General features: G+C 41.2%; 1 protein-coding gene across 1 annotated transcript in view; it reads right to left on the bottom strand.

Annotated features, from left to right (window-relative positions):
• Positions 1-18,549, bottom strand: part of adamts18 (ADAM metallopeptidase with thrombospondin type 1 motif, 18) — a 57,848-nt gene extending 39,299 nt beyond the window's left edge. Inside the window, exons 1-5 of the mRNA XM_038702188.1 lie at positions 18,074-18,549; positions 17,681-17,762; positions 16,440-16,753; positions 1,514-1,799; positions 315-529 (exon numbers count right to left, since the gene is read on the bottom strand). Of these exons, the coding sequence (XP_038558116.1) occupies positions 315-529; positions 1,514-1,799; positions 16,440-16,753; positions 17,681-17,762; positions 18,074-18,175 (999 nt within the window). The 5' untranslated portion in view covers positions 18,176-18,549. The remainder of the gene's footprint in view (positions 1-314; positions 530-1,513; positions 1,800-16,439; positions 16,754-17,680; positions 17,763-18,073) is intronic.
• Between the last annotated feature and the right edge of the window lie 1,483 nt (positions 18,550-20,032).

The following is a 20,032-nucleotide window of genomic DNA, read 5'->3' as shown; positions in this document are numbered from 1 at the left end:
TACAAGCTACTATTTAGCCTTAGGATGCAAACAATGCTCTCATCTTGGTTAGCTTGTCTACTGTATCGTATGATGTACAATGCAAACATTTTAATATAAAAACACTGATTATGAGAGAAACCAGCTTGAAACAGACATGCTAACCTTCCTGCAAAATTTTAAATTATATCCATTAGGAATTTCATTTAGACAGAACTTAAAGTTAGTAAGATTTTGAAAACCAAATTTAAAGCTAGCCTATGTAACTTCTGCTGAACAGTTTGCCAACAAGCCACAATTAGAAGATGACAAAGGCTACTTTTTCCCACCCTTACCATATTCATGACAGTGAGGACGTAGGTGGTGACGTTGTCCCTGCCGTGTTTCTCCAGCATCTTCCTGTCTGCCACAACCAGGGTTTCCACGTTCAGGCCCCCCACCCTGTTGGAGTTAATGGGCGATCTCTTTGCCCTTCCTGGCCCTTCTGCCTCAGGTATCGCAAACTCATCAGGCATGATGAAGCGGTCCTCAGCAGGAGGCATGGGAGCGTCTAGGAGGGCAAAAAGGGAAGGACGGAAGGGAGGAGAGACAGACAGGGTATGAGGGAGATAGACATAGACAGGGAGAGGAGGAACTTGGCAGTGAGGGTCAAATGAGTGAACTGTCTTTTTCCTGGCTCGTGTCGGGTGATAAGAGTACAGACTCGTGTTGAAAGGACAGGAAATTCACTCCCCACACAGCTTCCTACCTCTCACCACTAGAAGGAAAGATATAACGGTAAACTGACCTGTGGGTTGAGTAGCCGCATGCTGATGCAGCTCTATTACAATGGTCATTTAATACAGACATTAGTCTTCAAAATGAATGTGTACATATCAAGAGACTGCAATGGTTTAGGGTTAACTGCTCTTTTAAATATTAAATTAGAACATGTTATGAGGTGGTGATAATGCTGTAATACTGTGACATGCTTTTCAGAACCTTTTCTACCCTGGCTCAATAGAATTTGAATAGAATTGTCCCTTTTGGCAAAAAATCAATGACCAGTCAAATACTACCTTTACTCTATTAAAGTAGGACCTACATTGTATACTACATATCACATAGTAACATGGAAATTGCACATATCATTATATTATGTTACAATGCGTGGGGATTGTACAATATATCATTGCATCCTATCTACCTGAGTGGATTCTGTTGAGTCTGTCCTTGGTTTCCATATGCATATTATATATCTCATGGTTGATATGATGGATTACACCATAAAATTACAATAGCAAAGGAACATAGAGATGCTACTAGTATCTCAGGAATATCTCTCTTCAGTGCTTTAAGATATTAAATCCTTATTGAAATGTTAATAAAAGGATTTAGCAAAGATTTTAATATTTCTGTGACTGGAAATTCACCCCATGAATTCACTGCCGAAATAAATCATAATGTTAAAAAAGAGTTGTTGTTTTAAATAGCTAACATAAACACACAATTATCAGAAGGTGAAGTATAAGGAATATAAGGTTCCCTTACATACATTGCTTGCGGCGTCCGCAGAAGTGTTGCCTCTGCAGCTTTCCTTGCAGGTATTCATGGTGATGCTGCTGCTGCTGATGGTGATGGTAAAGGTATGGGTTGTCAGGTCCAGAAGAACTGGTACTAGATGGGCTGCTGGATCTTCTGTGGACAATGTGTTCTGCTGAGCGTTTGTAGACTACATGCGGGTGGTGACCATCAGGGGCGCTGTAGTTATGTTGTTCAGCTAGATGTTGGGGTAGCGGGGCAATCAAATACTCCTCCTGAGACACACGGATCAAACCTGACTGGGAGACACACATAAAAGGCAAGGACAATGAGTGAAAACCACACATCACTCACAAAAACCCACAAACATGATTCCAGATGAAGTTTACATTAGTACTTGTAATATTATACGAATAAATAATAATAAATATTTGACAATTAGAGACTACTGACCATACAACTTTTTAAAACAGTGTTTAGACACACATAATATTAAATGTATTTACAGCTTAAAGCAAAGGGGACATGTCACAAAGATTGTGTTCAATAGGTGTGTCTTTGTAAATTTGGGAGTTTTAGTACAAATGATTCTCTCATGTGTATTAAATCATTACAGGTCTTGGTACCTCTGCACTCTGTCCTGTCCTGTACACACCACCAAACAATACAGGAATGCAATAGTTCTTTTGGATTCCTGCACCCTGGAGAAGCTGCATGGCTGTCATTAAATTCAAACAGGCCTTCTGCATGTAGTAATGTACATGGCACCAGTGGTATGAACTGTACATGTTGCTTGAGTTACTGCTTCCAAAGACAACATGTCTAGTCTATACACAGACAGACAGCTGCCATAATGACATAAAAATCATGTACCTGAAATACTGTACAAAAAACACCTGATATTTGATAGCACAAAGCTATCTAGTCTCCTCTACCTGACCTTGACAGAGCTACAGTGTTGCTGGAGCAGCTGTTGAGTGAAGCCAACATTCATTCCAACTTTAATGCGAGAGCTAACACACATTTCACTGATCAGCCCCACCTACACTTACCACCTAACTTTGTCCTAACATTAGGCAGATGTGCATAGTGCGAGAGCATACAGCTATTGAGGGGAGGGGATGTCTTATTTAGTTGGAAAACAGAATAGCGTGAAATTGCAATTTTTACGGCGAGCTGAGTTGTTTTTTTTTATCGATTTTAACAAAATTTAAATCATGTGTTCAGCTAGAGTTAAATCCAGGTTAGGGCTTTACTTCAAAACATAATTTACTCAAAGCAGACTACATTGCAGGACTTGATGACATATTCATATCAATTACAACATCAGGTTCCTGGCTTTCTTTCTAATGCGATATCTGTCCAGTGTACGTGCACTTTCTCAAAACAAAGTATATTGTGTAATTGTTATTTTCCCATATTTCATTCAATTTCGAAAAGGTCAAAAAGGGTATATTTTAGGGATTGATTAATATAATTTAATAGGAAGTTAAACAGAGGATTGATTTAGACACATTTTTGAAATGTAATACTTTTTCTCTTGGAAATGTTTACCTGGGATTTAAATCAAAATCAAGAAGCATTCTTCTCATTCACTACTTCATCTATTACTTGACACTTACTTATCATACATTGTATTTACTACTTTGGAATAGCCAGCTAACGTTTCATTCAGTGGACACACACATATGGCTACATTCATTTTTCAGAATGTTTTACAAGCCACGTCAACATCCAATTTTCTTTCCCTGCTGCAGAAAAAGGCACATTTTTAATTTACTGTGCCTTTCTTTTCATGTTTTGGCCTCAGAGGAATTATAAAGCAAATTAATGTCCAGCTTACAACCATATTGTCATCGCAGCAGACTAGCTCAGTGTTGTGGGTCTCTGTTTTAGGCGAGCGGCCATAGCTGCCCTCTGAACTGAGAGACTGAGCTACTGAAGATTCAGGAATTCTACCTAATTCACTCCACGACCCACCAAACGCACACAAAATAGCTGTGCAATCAGACACACACACACATTCATAAGAGCACACACTCACTGAATGTATCAAAAATACACACACATACACTCACTGACCCAATGACCTGTGAACTTTCTGTGTGTGTGTGTGTGTGTGCGTGTGTGGGTGACTGGACCCTACTAATGTTGAGCTGACCCCATTCCCCCCAGACTAGCAGGTGGCAAAATAAACAGAGGCAGGACAAAAGGGAAGCCATGGTCAGGCTCTTGTTGTCAAAACAGTGCCTGGATACGTGGCAGGCTGCCATCATCATCCCCTTGCATCCCTCTAACCATCCATCCATCCAACCATCTCTCAAACCATCCAGCTGCCAGCACAACTTTCATCTATCCATAAATCATCTTCTCCTTCCATCAATCTTCCGTGGCGCGATGGGAAGTTTTACAGGAAGTAAACTGTCAAACTTAATTATTTTGACTACATGTAAGGTCCACACGGTCCAGTGGTGGAGAGTTTTGTTCTGCAGTGTCAATGGTTTGAACTCCAGCACATCAATACCTGCCAAAACCACCCTGAGTTAGATACTCCACAGCTACCTGCTCCGCCGGCATCGCACGTAAAGGCTGAATCTGCAATCACAGGGTGGAATGAAAGTTTCCCCTCAGGCCATGATTAAAATATATTAAATCAAAGACTTGAATTGAGAGAGAGAGCAGGTCCTTGGTAAAAAATAGCCGCAGCCTCCCAAAATAGATTGGAATTCAAAACAGAGCTTGAGGAGGTCAAAGGAGGTGTCTCCCATCAGCACACACTGCTGTCGCTTCTCATTTACCCATCTTTTCATCTGTCATTCTGCCTGGCATTTACAACAGACCTGACCTGTAATAACATACACCTCATCAAAGAATCCTCTTTTAAAGATGAAACACTTACTTTTTTTTATTTTTTGACAGCTAGTTTTGTCAAACAGTATCAGCGTAATCATCCCGCAACGCTGGGAAATAATTTCAGAACTTTTTAGACCCCTTTAGAAAATGATTTGGTAGTTATTAAGACAACATGAATATGAGATTATATTGTACAATTCAGTCTTTTTGCAGTACATATCATCTAATTTCCACTGCATTCCAACAATAACACTGTGAAAGGCCCAACTGTCTGAAGTTACTTCATTAACTTCCTCCCATCCATTACATCTCTCTCTCTCACACTTGCTGTGTTAACACATCTGCCAGCTCTCCACTTTCTTTTCCAGCAGTTAACAGATGGAAGTGTCTGTGATGATAATGACGGGAAATTAATTCCATCTGCAGGAATGGTAATAATGGGACTGTGTGTGTATGTGTGTGTGTGTGTGTGTATGGATTACATTTTCTTTTGTCAAAATGTACGCTATGTTTTGGCAAATACCAAAGACAGAACAACTAATAAAACACAAGCGTTACCTGCCTTTCAGACCCAACAAAGTAAAACATAAGCTACTAAAGTTCTAAGTACAACTGCACCAAAGGATTGACACCACATCTCAGCTCTTAGTGTCTAAGTGTGATGTGTAGACAGATTTATAATTCTGCACTAAGGGGTTTCAGCGTAGCTAGGGATAATACGTACACGGCCACAGTAGCTACACCATAGGCTACGTCACAGCTGATGTTGCCTCCTCAAAAGTGGAACTATTTCGCTGTGAAAAAATCACAGCTTTTAACATTTTGACCCAAAGACTGACATTATTTTTCTAAACATTAAGCATCTTGCATGTTATAGAGTATATGTACATAATAATGCCTGCGTTGAACTCTTTTTATGACAAATGAAAGTGAAAACAATGCTCGGGTGCTGACCTATACGTTTAATGGTGTACGATGGACAAGATAGATGAGCTGTATAGAGTTTTCACACAGTTTCCAGACACCAGAGAAAGGCCAGCTGCGGCTTTGATACAGCAGACCTCTAGTTATCTCCATACATTAACATTTGTAAGACTTGGCTAGATTAAAGGAATGAACACTCTTCGCTAAACACCACTTTACTCTCCTCCCACGTTCACATGCAGACGCATACATTTCTCTGACTCTCACACACAGATTCACACAGTCAGATTACAGGTTGAACTAGGTCTCCCCCAATCAGCAATGGCACTATTTTCTACATGAGAAAACTAGGGTTAAAAAACTCATTTCCTCGGGTAAAACCAATGCGAGCCACTCCAAAAACACAGCTCTGTTTCTTTGGCAACATAACGGTTTGTGTGGGGGGAGGCGGCATCTTTAGCTTGTCTCTGTATAAACTGTAGCCTCTTTTAAGGTTTCCTACCATGATATTACAAGGCAAATGAGTAAGTGCTTACATGCTGTTAAAGACTAGTGCCGAGCGCTGAGAAGCCCCAAGCTGGTGATTACCGAGCTCTAAAGCACATCTGCAATCCAGTTCAGCAGAGAATCATGTGAACACAGTGTCTGTTGGGTGGGGGGAATCATACAGGCGCAGAGAGGCCCCTCAGGCATCTAACTTTTTCAACAGAATCACAATCTGAGTAATTACAGTTTGCTCAAGAAAATTATGTGTCTTTAAAATTTAGTAAGAAGTGGGTAGAGAAGAGGTGGTAACTTTGGATCTTGGCTCAGAAGAAGATGGCACAGTAGACAAGAGCCAAGCAGCAATGACAGGGCCCAACATCGGTTGAATTTTATCCTCCTTTAACTTCAAATGTTTCACAGCGCACAGTAGCATTCACGGAAATCCAACAGGATTGGTGAAGTGCAGCCGGGCCGTTCGTTTGCAACCACTCCATTAGCGCTAGTATGTCTTGATAACCCTCTTCATGTAAGACTGATCAGGATCACAATGTGTCAACAGCCCGGGGTCTTGCAGTCCTTGTTTTGCCTCACTAATTGTCTTTGAACAACGTACTGACACCCTGTGAGCATGTCTGAGGAACACAGCAGAGGTGGGCACGCACAAAGAGAGAAACCGATGGTGTTGGTAAAATCTTTTGTCATTTGGAGCCTTGGGCACGGTCCCGCTCGTTATCCCGTGTAGACACAGCAGGGAACAGGAGGGCTACTCCCACACCAGCCCATACAAATGGAAATGTCATTCTTCAAAGTGCTGTTAATTGCACTCTAACTGGGTTACAGTGAGGCTCTAACACTTTTACAGACTTAGAAATGCAGTGCTGCTGTGATGTAAATTATGTAAAAGCTTAATTAAAATGAAGTTAAAGATTCTTAGTTCTACTGAAAGGCACCGTACATGTGCTGTCATTTGTGTCATAATACCTTTTCCACTTTCCAGCAATGAATGAATGAGCTGAATGAACGGGAGGTTGCAAAGGAAGCAAAAGGATTTATTCTTTGGAAACAGGAAAAAAATATTTCTGCAGCAGGTCATTACACCCAGTGATGATAAAATGGTAAAAAGTAAATGTTTCCAGCTCCCCCTGCGGGATTCAGAGTCGTTCCCAGGAGCAGCAGCTCTACTCTGAGCTCCCTCAGGATGTCCGAGCCCCTGACTCTATCTCTAAGGCTTGCAATCACTCCATTAGCCACTTGTATCCAAGATTTCATTCTTTCAGTCACTGCCCAAAGCTCACGACCATAGGTCAAGGATGGAACGTAGGTCGGCTACTTCGAAGCTTTCATTACTGCTGCCACTGCACCAATTCGCCGAATCACATTGTGTTCATAGAGCTTCAGATCAGTCTTCAACACAATACAGTTGTTCAAACTCAGAGACAAGCTTTTGGATTTTTTTTCTGTAAAGATTTAGTTTAATTGGAGAGCTTTAGATGCTAGGGCTGATATTTCTTGTTTTGTCCACCTCTCTCCAGTCTCTACAAAAGATGTGGCGAGGGCAAAGTTAGCCACACTCTGTTACTAATTATGAGTATTTTTACTTTACATTACTTTTAGACCTGACAATGTCCCGTTAAGCTGGTTGCATTCTTCTTCAAAAGTACTGTTCTGACAGTATGAAAGGGGAAAAAAGTCCTTGTCAGAAAGTTAGACAGACGGGGTGTCGTCACACAATATGTCTGCAACAAAAAATCCAACAATAAGACTGCTTTCTGAAAAGATTAGGCAGGTGTGCACAGGTGTGAAAATGGGCATGGCTTCAAATATTCTGTAAACTGTTCTCTCCACATTCCTTGTGTTCCTACTTTGGCTACTAATCATAGTTTCTGCTTACCACACCATCCCCCTTAGTATTTGCACTAATAAGATTGTGATGAGTCTGACCAAAATCTGGATTACTAAATTAGTAAACAACTGATGCAACAGATTGATACCATATCATATAAAACCATTTTTTCAAATACAATCCTCACCGGGAAATATTATTATTAAAATTATTATTCTATAGCCTGTTAACTGACCTATTCTACCAACCACTACTAATACTTTATGATGACTGTCATCTCACCGCTCCTACATAGGCAAACATTTTGAAAGCCTACGTACAACTTTGCTTTTTGCTGAAAGACCGTTTCATTTGTCCTCTGACCCAGAAGCCATCATAGTTGTGTCAATTCAGTCAGGCCAACACTGTCTTTAAGGACACTGACACAACAGTACATAACAGAACTAGTCACATGCCCAACAATAATTATTAGAGATTCAAGAATAGAAGGCAGCCCTTCGAGTCAGCTGTTGTAATAACAACTTCCTGCTTAGTTAGTATAAGTTTAGAACATATTGATTTGAGGCCCAAGTTCACCTATAAGCCTGGACTGTTTTACCACAGCACCAGTGAATGCAGCGCAGTGGTGACAGTAGTAGGTCATATTTGACGTATGGGCTCTGTTTGTAGAGGTTGCAGCATCCACTTGAAGACTTCAACACCAGCCATTAGTCTTGTGTGAGAAAGACCTTGCACAGACTTGAGAGGACGTACAAGCACACACACACACACACACACACACACACACACACGCAGCCTTTCTGTTTTTTCTCCTCCTTTCACACACACAACATCCCACACCCATGCTGAGAGCCTGATCCCCCTCTCCTGCTGGCATCTAACAGAGGGCACTACATCACTGTCAGCCTCCAGACCACCAGGGACCGGCTCCGGGCCACTCTCCTCTTGTAGCGCCAAGCTCTGAGCTCCTCTATGGCCCAGCCCAGTCGCTGAATTATGGCCAAGTCAGAGAGGCATATTGTAGTGGGGAGACGTTCCAATTTGTTGGCCTTTACAGAAAACAGACAGGTACAAATGGCCCAAGTGCTGGCGGGAAATCAGTCATTCAAGTGTCATTTTAACTTTGCAAAAGCCTAAGGGATTGGGAGCACACTAACAAACACACACACATCATATGTTGTCTCAATTCCCAGCCATGTGGATGAGTAATCATATATTGTCTCAGCTCCATAAGGAGTCCAATGGGATTACAACATCTACACATGTTAAATAGAAACATAGAGTGTTTAAATTAAGGCTTTTGGGCCAAATAGTTAATAGTTCTTTTCAGATGTAATTTACAGACACTTTTTTAGATATTGAATGTAATTTCAAAATCCCATGCAGCACTTCTGCAGTAGAACTGACTTTTAAATCAATTATTCTTGGAATACATATTTAATTTTAAAGAACAACAAAAGAACTTAAAGAGGCCTTGATGCCAGCAATTCTTGTGCAAGTGAAGACGTCACATTTCCCAACAAGTAATGGAGCTCAGGATCTCATATATTCACACTGTGACGTGTTCTATAACCACAAAGCCTTCCAGAGGCTACAGAACATCCAGCATCAATAACAAGGTGCGGGAAAAGAGCAAACACTGTTTTTCACTCCACAGGGAGCACCATTCCTGGTAGGGACAGACAGAGGCCATAGGTTGAGCACCCCTCTTACAACAGTCATTAGTGGCTGCGACAACAGGCGACGGCCATCAGACAGGTTTGATCTGAGCTGCCGGAAAAGATGAAGAACAGAAATTAGGAGGTGTTTATTGACACTCACTCTATTGTTTTTTCTCTCACACATAGGTGCGCTAACACACATTTAAGCTATAAACTGTGACACCTGGGGGTTTGCTAGGTCATTAGGCAAACTGCCAACACACATCCAAGAAGTCTCCCCAACTCCCGTGGGCTCGAGTGTGTATGCATGAGAGTAGTGGAATGAAAGGGAGAATGTTTTTTGTACAGTAGTGTAAGTTTAGATGTGTGCAAAGTTCTTAATAAAATGTTTTTGTATTGTATAGTCTCAGTTTTCTTTAAGATGCTTTGAATAGTGTAATGCTATTGTAACCGAGCGTCCTTGTTCACGTAACTTTATATAATTAATAATGCAACAGGAAAATAAGTCCAGACGTCTGAATTTAAACGTTATTATTTATTTAAAACTAGGGATGCACCGAAATTAAAATTCTTATATGAAAAATAATGAAAAAATTAGCTGAATACCAAGCAACTACATTGACATTTTGTCCATTTATTCTGCCTTTTTTTTTACCATTGCATAAATTAAATAGTCAAAATGTGTTTTTACTCAGTGTTTCCCACAGGATTTGGAGAGACTATGGTGGGTGGGTCCGAGGCCCGGGAGGGTAAAGTAAATTACATGTGTCCATTTACATGTAATATGTTTTATACTTTCTGTGAATATAATCCAATTAATCTTATTTTCATACTGTATAGACACCTTATTTTGAAAACCGGACGTTGTCACATGTTGTGTCACGCTAAATTCATCAAGTCCGACCCAATTTGATAAATAATGTTTTATGTGGTTCTTGTGTCGTGTAACATGAAGACTTCACAGCCTCTCTTCAGTTAGGACTCATACTGCAACACTTGTCTTTGTAAAGAGAGAAACTGACAGGATAAAGTTGCTAACCTGCCTGTCAGCTCGCACTGGTAAGTTTCAGTGGATTTACCATAAAGGCTTGAATATGTGTGCACTCCAATTTATTTATCAAACCAGAAGGGGTTTTCGTATCAGTTGACGATAAAGCATCTGCCTTTGCTCCTCTGACTTGTGGGGTGCATCAGGGGTCAATTCTCAGACCAGTTTTATTTTAATTAAACTTGCTCCCCTTAGGGCACCTGATCCGTCAGTTTGGCTGTGCGATTTATCACTGCTACACTGATGATACACAACTTTACTTATCCGTTAGGCCTGTACTCTGCACAAGTGTCTGACCGAAACTTTAGTGGATAATAACATATTTTGTATGGAATGAATATGCAGATGCTCCGGTTTAAGATGAGACCTAACTTTGCTATGGATGTCGGTTTTTGAGTCACAACAAAGGCCAAAATGTGGCCTGCAACAGACCTACTAACAGACTATGACTTCTTTTGAGCCTAGCCAATTGCCGGAAATGCCTTTTGCTATGTCATATCAACACATATTGTAAAATGGCGAATATTGCTGAAAAAAGAAGTGTAAGCTTTACCATAGTCTCAGTCAAAAAAATAGTTTATTCCAGAAATTCTGAATCATCGCAATGACGAGAGGTCCTTGAGCATACAGTCAGAAATGTGCGCAAAAAATATTAGGCAGAAGGGTCAAGTACTATGCTAGCTTAGCTGCAGACTGATACACCCATGCATACACAAACACACAAGACCAAACGCATGATCCCCTCTGGTGTGCGAAGAATTTTACAATTCAACCAGCAGGTCTTTAGTGAAACCTAAAGAGAAAGTGTACTTTGTTTTCTCTTTTTGTCGGTAGAAGCCGACCAAATATAGAGCTATGTTCAAACATGGGATATGATCAATCAATTAGTGTCGCCTGCTGAACCAAATCTGTATCAGAGATCCTGACGCATCTTGTCTCATGATAAATTTTGTTTCTAGATGACAGTCTGAACATTCTGGTAACTCATTATAAATGTGCCGTCTACAGTATGAATTAACACATTTGCTCATTTCCGCTGAAGCATAATATATTTCATAAAAGAACTGTGATAATTTCTTCTGACGTTAATGGAGGCAGTCATTATTTCAGGCGAGGCGGTCTGCCTCCACTGTACTACCCTGCGGGAAACCTTGACATCAACCAGCTGTTTCAACCAAGAACAGACAAAATATGCCAACCATTGTGCTTTTTACAGTTCACATCTACATTTGATCTCTTCTGCTTTTACTAACAACTAGACATCATGCCCTGATGACACTGTGCTTGGTGCCTGTTACAGTAAGAGGAAAACTGATCCATTGAATTGGTCACTCTGAGCCAAAGTGTTCAGTTTCCATAGAGCCTAACCTGTCTCTGACCTGGAGTGCAAGGGCTTGGGAAAGGTCACAGTAAAGGTTATGACCAGCTCGGCCGCAACCTGACACAGCCAGCCTGATGTGGGGTGTATTCAACACTCAAATTTTTCAGTAATGAAGACATGCTGAGTATAACGACCTACTGTGGTTTTTAAAGCATCATACTGGGCAATTTCAAAAATGTTGCTTCAAGTGTATTTCTCAAAGCCCACTAAGTCTTATACAACACTTGTATGCAAACTTTAAATAATACAATACAATGCGATTACTGAAGTATATGATTTCACTCCAACACAGAACTGTTAGATGTGGCTGCATAGCTAACTGACAATAAAATAAAAATCATTGCACGTTAATCCACTCATAATATGTTTAAAGAGTATAAGAATTATGCAATATATCTGAACATAGTATATCTAGGGCTGAAATGCTTGGCCGATTAATTGATTAGTCGATCTATAGACAATTAATCCCTAACTACTCTTAGAATCGATTAATCGCTTAAGTTATTCATCAAGTATCTTCACCCATCTGAGGACTTTCTTCATTTGTCTATTTTATGTCATTGTTAAGTGAACAAAAAGGGTTTAGGACAGTTGGTTGTACAGAAAATTGCAATATGAAGAGATCAACTTCATCTCTCGAAAACTGTGATGAGTTATCGTTTCTATTTTCTGACATATTGAAGTCCAAACAATACAATTAATCCCGAAAATATTGATAGGAAAAATCAAGAATACACAGAAATGTGTAGCCTTATATAACTGCAAATCCTATAGTGTATTTTCATTATTATTGTTTCCTTATTTGTCCACCTACTGTACTTTGTCATTCATTTATTTATTCACAAACTGGGGGAAAATTTTAAACTTCTGATTACATTGTGAGGATATATAGTGGGACTACTTTTCTCACAGGCACCAGCCCCAGCAGGCTTGGCAGTGCAGGTCTCAGATCTGCCCTCGTCACCCCAGAGAGAAGAATCCTACCCTGGGAAGGGGCTGGAAGGACAGAGGGGAGCAGTAAATCACTTCTCTTCTCTGCATTCACAAGAGTGGCTAGCAACTCTGAACTTGCACTCCATAGTAAGAACTTGTGAGAGTCCAGGTTGACACCACCCAACACCCACCCACCCCCATACACACGGGCTGAGGGGATTGGGGTCAACCAGCAAGGCAACCTCTGATGTGAAACCCTCAAAAGAAGAAAGAGAGAAGACCCCCCTCCGCTCCTCTTACAAATCAGAGAGGATTACATCTGAAATGACATCCTTTCATCTCTCATGCAAAAGAGAGACAGACAACTTCATTTCACTCAGAAACACAAGTGTGGCACATGAGTAATTAAAAACCAACAAATACTACCATGTTTAATTAAAGGGGATTTACAGTAGAAAATCCCCTTTGCCAGTCATCCATCCATCCTGCCCTGCTCTTAATACCAATCTATGTGCCTGATCTTAATTTAACCAGCTGAATCCCACTTCCATCTGCTTGGCCTGAATGTGGCCTTGGTTTGGCCAAGTAGCTGATGCTGACACCTCTGCTGCTATTAAAAGGCAGGTCAAGTCCAAAAACCCTATTTCAGACACTTTCTTTTCGCTTTTCTCCTCTTTCCTCGGCCCTGCTGAAAGGAGACAATGACATGAAGTACGAGGAAGCTCTTTTTCTTTCTTGCTTTCACCCCATTTCTTCTCCAAAGCCCTTTGACATAAACAGAGTCCATGTCGCCAACTCTCTATAAAGAGACCATACAGCTTCCCTGGGATCTTCCACCCCAAACAATGAATTCACATTATTATTGCACAACACTTTCTCTCTCTAGTGCCTCACTCCCAGCCCAGCCCAGTTTGCTTCCCATTCATTATTTCACCCTCATTGCTTTTCTCTCTCTTGTGTTTCCTGGATTTCCCTGTCTTTTTTCTGAGTTGTTCCTCTTTAGCATTGTTTTTAATCCCACCTAAATCTTTTTCTCGAGTCTGTCAGTGCATCGAGGAGGCTTGAATGGCTCTTTCCGCATTTGTACTTAATCCAAATATTCTGTGAAGAAGGCCTAGATGAAAAGCAGGGGTCAACTGCTTTTGCTGTTTTAAGCCTCACAGCAGTCCAACAGCACACACACACACACACACACACACACACACACACACACAGGCTGATGCACTGAGAAAAAGAGACGGAGAGACAAGGAAAGGTCCAGAATTCCCTTCTGATGCACTTGTCATTTTGTCTCACTTCACATCATTCACCTATCATATTTATAACAATGTTGCTTATCTGGCAGAGATATATAAAAACCGAGTCCATTTAACAGGGCTACTGAACATCCAACCGACGATGGCACTCGGGTCGCACTTGGAATAGAAAAACAAAACAGGCAAAAGCTTGGGAGACAAAAAATAGATCAAAGTGTCCGTCATGGCCCATTCAAAAGAAATCACAACCCAATCACATTATGTTCTTGCAGCGCTTTTAAGAGAACGGGTCAGTGGTGTTTTATTGTGAGTGGGAGCTAGCCTAATGAAAGGGACAATGCGAAGATTAGCACTGCCAGCCAGGCGGCTCAAACTTCACCCTGGCTGTAATTGCTGCAAACAAGAGGAGACGTAGAGGCAGGGCAAACAGAGGACAAAAGAGCAGGGCAAGCAAAGAAGGAGGAGGTAAGAGGTGGTATGAAGGCTGGATGATAAATGGAGTTACGGCTTTTATGGAGGTGTAGTGTATCCATCTGGTCCAGCCTGGTGTGGGATGTGTCAAGGAATGTGTGCTTGCTGGTGGACCAGAGGGTCCAGGCAACTCATAAACGAATAGCCTCTTGTAATTACAGTCCTAGTGTTTTAAGGAAAGAGCTCTGTATCTTGAATGTGAAGAGTTCACACAAATCAATCCAAGTCCATACCTAAAGCTGAAACATAGCATCATCGATATTTTTTTCTCAGAAATAAAGACAGGTCATAAGAGGTTTGGGAAATATTCTTTTAATTCTGAGACAGAGAACATCAATATCAGTCTCATTTTTGTGCATTAGGTATAGAGCCGAGTCACAACGTGTTTAGCTGGAATAGCTAAAAGACAGGAGGCAGAAGAAAACAGCTAGCTAAGGTGGTGCTGTTCAAAAATGAAAATACGACTAACACTTCTAGAGCTCGCAAATGAACTGAAATGTAAAAATGATTTTAGGATGAGTTACATGTTGGGGCTATGCTTCACAAATGACAGTTCATCCAGCAGCTCAGTACTTCTCTGCAGCATTTTCAGCTAGGTTTAGTATGGTTAGCTGGTTACACTGCGTAACCCCTGAACACACAAATTGTTGCTTTTACTTTTCTGTTTATGTATAGGCAACCTCAGCAACCATCAGCTATTGCAGACTGCCTCTTTTGCTCTCTACCCACACTGTTTACTTGCATGCAACCAATGCTCGCTCAAACGTGATTGGTCAATAATAATGAATACAAACTGACTACAAACCGAAACCAGAGCTTCTTCGCCTCTGATAGCAGAATTTTGTCTCTTGCCTACAGATTCTGCACTAAATTGCATATTTCTGTTTAGATCAATGTACTGGTTAGGCAAACAAGATATAATAGGTTAATTAAGGAGTTTTAGAGGTGGTGGTAAGCTTTTTTAAAAATCACTTTAGAAGGCTAGCTAATTCCCCACTTCCAACCTTATTCCAGCCTCTAGCCCATTTGCGACCTCTGCTACTTACATTAGCTTTAGATAGCGTAAGCCAATAAGCAAACCTTAGCTTGCCTGTTATACAGCAGCAGGTTCAAAGGTATTTTGTGACCCAACATGTGTCTGTCTGCCCAGAAATTTTGGTTTGCTCAAGGTTTAACTCTAAAATCTAATATTTCCACAGACTGCGCCGGTCACTGCCACACCACGTGCAGCAGACTTAACGAATGGCCCAGCGAAAAAGCAGAAAGAAGGTTGAGCTATTCCTTCGCGTGTTCATTTACGAAGTGTATAGCAGTCGTGGTCACCGAGGATAAGTGGACATAGCAGTCACGCCTTCACACAAAAATGAATACGTAAACAAAGGCAATGACTTGGAAAACGTGAAAACACAAGAAGTCCGCTTCTTGACATGGCAAATACAAATGTTAAGTGGATGAAATATTCAATCTAGGTCCTCTTTGATCAATACGTCAGGTGTGTGTGTTTTTCATGTGGACGGGCTTTACAAAAAAACGTGAAATTGAATTATAGCCTTTCTACGTGTGCCATACCTTCAGCAGTGTAATATTTTTCTCCTCCCCTGCTCTGCTCCTTATACCCTTTCATTCGCTTTCATCCACTCCTCCCAATGTTGAAAGAAGTGCCTGACAAAGCACTAGAGACCGATGCTTACACTCATGGGCAATGATGTCATGTTACAGTTCACTCATAATATTACCACGGTCTCAATTGCACAGGCAATGATGCATCAAAATAAACGGGTCATTAGAGGACAGAAGGCTTTTAGGGCATAAAAGCATGGAGCTTGAGGTAGGGGTGGAGCACAAAATCTGTTCAGTGAGAGCCTTTTATCTCCAAAATGTCCCCCAAACTTTTTGGAAAATGAAAAACATTAGCATGTTTGAGATCATTTGAAATGTTTCATCAACCCAAGGGATGGTGACTTTTCGCAAACCCTGTAGAAACGTAACACAAAATGTAATGTACTTAAAGAGATAACCATGTCATCAATTTAAAGCAAAACACAAAATGAGCTTTTCACATGAGTTTCTGGCAGACACTTACCAGTCCAGAGCACGTCGATATGGCTGCAGAGGAGGCCGACAGGTTTCGGATAATTCCTTGATACAGGCATTTGTGAAACCCTTCATCACCCATCTGTGTGGCGATGCCATCCGGGCCAAGCGTCTGCACGGTGAACCCCGGGCCGACCACAGGGGACGGATGCAGGTCCAGGTGCATGTCCTGCCCGAAGGCCGAGAGTCGGTAGTGCAGAGAAGAAGAGAGGGACCTCCTGCTGCGATGGCTTCGCCGGGTCACATCGTGAGTCAGGTACCCTCCCTGAGAGTCCACCTCCACCGGGGTTACAAACACGTAGTCTGAGGAAGAAGAAAGAACATTTGCTGCATGTCAATTACTTTTGTTATTTTAAAATCTGATATCAAACTACATCATGGACTCGATCAAAGTAGCTCAACAACACCCAGAAACGCTAGATATATCACAAGCATCTAAACAGGTTACTGTCACTACAATGACAAGCTTGTGTTCAAGTGAAAAGTTTAGTGCTCCGCTGTTGCTCAGAGCGCAGCACTTCATATGGGTCACAGATGGCTTTTAACAGAAGCCATGACGCCAACATTATACATCCATGCATGTCAGATATGGGTCAATACTTCAGAACCAGAGGTTGTAAATTTATGATGTTCTGATTTCATACAGTTGCCATGGTGTACCGGTCAAATGCAGTATGAATCTACTAACCATTTTAAGACACTAGAACAGTGAGACTCCACAGTAACAAGTCCATAATGTTTTTTCATTGTTTCCTATCTGTTTCAACCTTACTGATTCAACAAAGGATCTAACTTTCTTTGTATTCAGCACCTAAACCCCTTCAATGGTGCGACTTTGGGAGAATCAGAATGCTTCGTTCACAACCTGAGAAGAGTTCCATCTTCCCTCTTTCCTCATGTTCATCATCTCAACTTGTTTCTTATGAGGGAATCCCTGAGTGTGCACTGCACTCATTGGTGGTGCATCCATAGCCGCTGCAGCAGTGTCAGCACATTATAATTTAGACCTGAGCCGGGGTTCCTAACACTTTTTACCACATAAGATGTAGACGTGTTAGTCCGTTTTGTAACATTCCTAATTCATTCATTCAGGATCATCTTTAGGAGCCACTGGTCCAATAACTAAACCCATCCCTGACATATATCTCGTTTTATTTACATTCTCTCTACAAACATGGAATCATTCCAGCTGAAAGTAACATCCACAGATTTCAAAAGACAAGCACTCACCGTGATTTAATCCGTGGCTGTCGCTAGAAGAATAGCTGGCCGAAACGGTGTGGGAGGTGTGTGAGCAGTAAATGTGCAGCGTCTGCAAAAAAAAAAAAAACAACATAAATGGACAGGTAGCAACAGGTTGCAAGCACTGGAAGAGGTGGAAGCCAAAAAGTGATCATTAGAGCCCCTCTGTTGAAACATGAGTTGCACACACAGTTTAATTTGGGATGACAATCACTTGTCTAACTTTTCACCACAATCAGTGAGCATAGCAGTGCAGACACCAGCTTGTTTTTGATATAAATCAGACTGAAAAGAGACAAATGTTTGTTTGTTTTGGTCCCAAACTAGATTGGTTGTTGTTGGATTTAAGAGTGTATACATGTTTAATGAAGTGCCACATGCCTTGATAATATTCCAGGATAAGAGGGTGGACAGGAGCTTGATTGAGGTGCAGCCGACCAGCGGGATGGGTAAAGTCCATATCAGAAGAAAAAGGCAATCCATGGTGATGACATGCAAGCTGACACCTCCCCCGTTACCTCCTAAAAGAACGCAAAAGTGGTAATAACCTGCGGTATCGCATAATGCAATTTTCTTGCATTGTTAAGAGGTTTTGTTCCCCGCTTCGCTCGTGCAGGTGAAGTCGGCAGGTTGCAGCAGCCGGCGGTGCGCGCAGACGTAACGCGCACTCATGAGAGTGAGTGAGTGGATGTGGGTGTGAGGAGGAGCGGCAGGTAGCGGTGTCGGGGATCACCGGGAGGAGCGCTGACTGAGCACTCAGCCCGGCTCTGTGAGAGTGGGTCTGCAGGATGGAGCACAAGTCAGCGGGCAGCAGCCAATCAGCGCGCAGCATCATTTACCACGCTCAGATAAAAGAGAAGAAAAACGTTCTCTTCTTGGCAGCAGCGGGACTGTTGCTGCGTTCAGTTGGCGCTCGTAAATTTCTGCTTCGAAAGTTTCGTGGGTAGACGAGTCTTACTAGCCCTCTGGTTTTAAAATGGATCAACTAAGAAACACTTCTCTTTGCAGTGGCAGAATGAAGTGGGAAAAATTACAGACAAATAAAGACAATTTTCTTCTGTCTTGTGTAGCCTATCTTTTTTTTTTTATATAGCCTGTTGTGGTTTCAGACTTATTATAAAGCAAATATTGTGACAAAAAAAGAAACTGCTCCCACCATCAGACTTCATATTCTCACATTACCGATACAAATAAATGTATCTGCATTCGGACCACTAGTCATAGAGAGTATACACTTGGCAACAATAGCCAGTGTGAAAAATAGCAGGTCAGTTCAGGTGCTCTTCAGGATAATCGCTGGTCAGAATCCCAGGCACTTCAAAGCCATAAATAAATACAATTACAAGTATGTTTCCACTTCAAAGCTTTCATCTGGGTGTGCCACACCCACACATTTGGTCACAGCCAATGTACAATGGTAACTTTTGTTTTTATTGTCTCCTAACTTTGCCTTACTCTCCACAACATTTTATATACAGGATATTTAATTTCCTATGTCTTATTTGTATTACAGAATTTGTACTTTTTGTGGTTGGGCTTCACATAAACAACTGGCGACTAAGATGCACAAACAAGAAAGGATGCAGATTTCCTGAATGCTGCTTGAGGCTTAATACCGTTCTAGCGTAACATGATCATTTGCAAGATTCCCTGAAATATGTCAGACCGAGTTAGGCAGCGTTTCATCTGCAAATGTGGACATGTTTTCACTTAGGGTTACAAACAACATTATGCTTTGATCAAATTGTATCAACATACCAACAAAAACAATATTAAAATGCATGTGAATAAACCTGTGGCAAAACTAAGAATAAATGAGAACAATTGCACAGGATATAAAACAAATACAGGCCGTAGCTTAATAAAAACAAGGATTAAGGGTGTGTTGTGTGGGATATGTAGTAGATGTATTCTGTATGTGTTGCATTGTTTACATTGACTACCCATTAGAAAGTGTCAAAAATGAGGTTTGACGTAGTGTTTTATGTAAGCATGGACTTTCCTGAGTTATCCACCTTATAATTTGAATTTTTCTGACAGCATTTGAAGGCAGCATTTTGCTTTACTAAATGCTTCCTAATTGAAACAGTGTTAACAACTAGTCAATTAAACAAGCATATAATTAAATCTGTTGTGTAGAAGTGACAGGTTGCACACACTTCACTGTTAAAGCAAGTGAGTAATCCTAATTGTTGTGGGCAGGTGGTCCTCAGCAGCCTTTTCCATTCTGGTGGCTGGCTAACACCTGGATAGGTTGCTGGAATGCACCAACAGACACACAGCCAGCCCACAACACAGATATTCACACTCCGCCAAGCATAATAAGGCTTCTCACAGCTC

The sequence above is a fragment of the Micropterus salmoides genome, unplaced genomic scaffold (assembly GCF_014851395.1).
Source record: "Micropterus salmoides isolate LMB-PRFRI ecotype aquatic unplaced genomic scaffold, ASM1485139v1 Ms_hic_scaffold_6, whole genome shotgun sequence".
Taxonomy (NCBI): Eukaryota; Metazoa; Chordata; class Actinopteri; order Centrarchiformes; family Centrarchidae; genus Micropterus; species Micropterus salmoides.
Note: the sequence above shows the minus strand (reverse complement) of the source record. Positions and strands in the feature narration are given on the sequence as shown.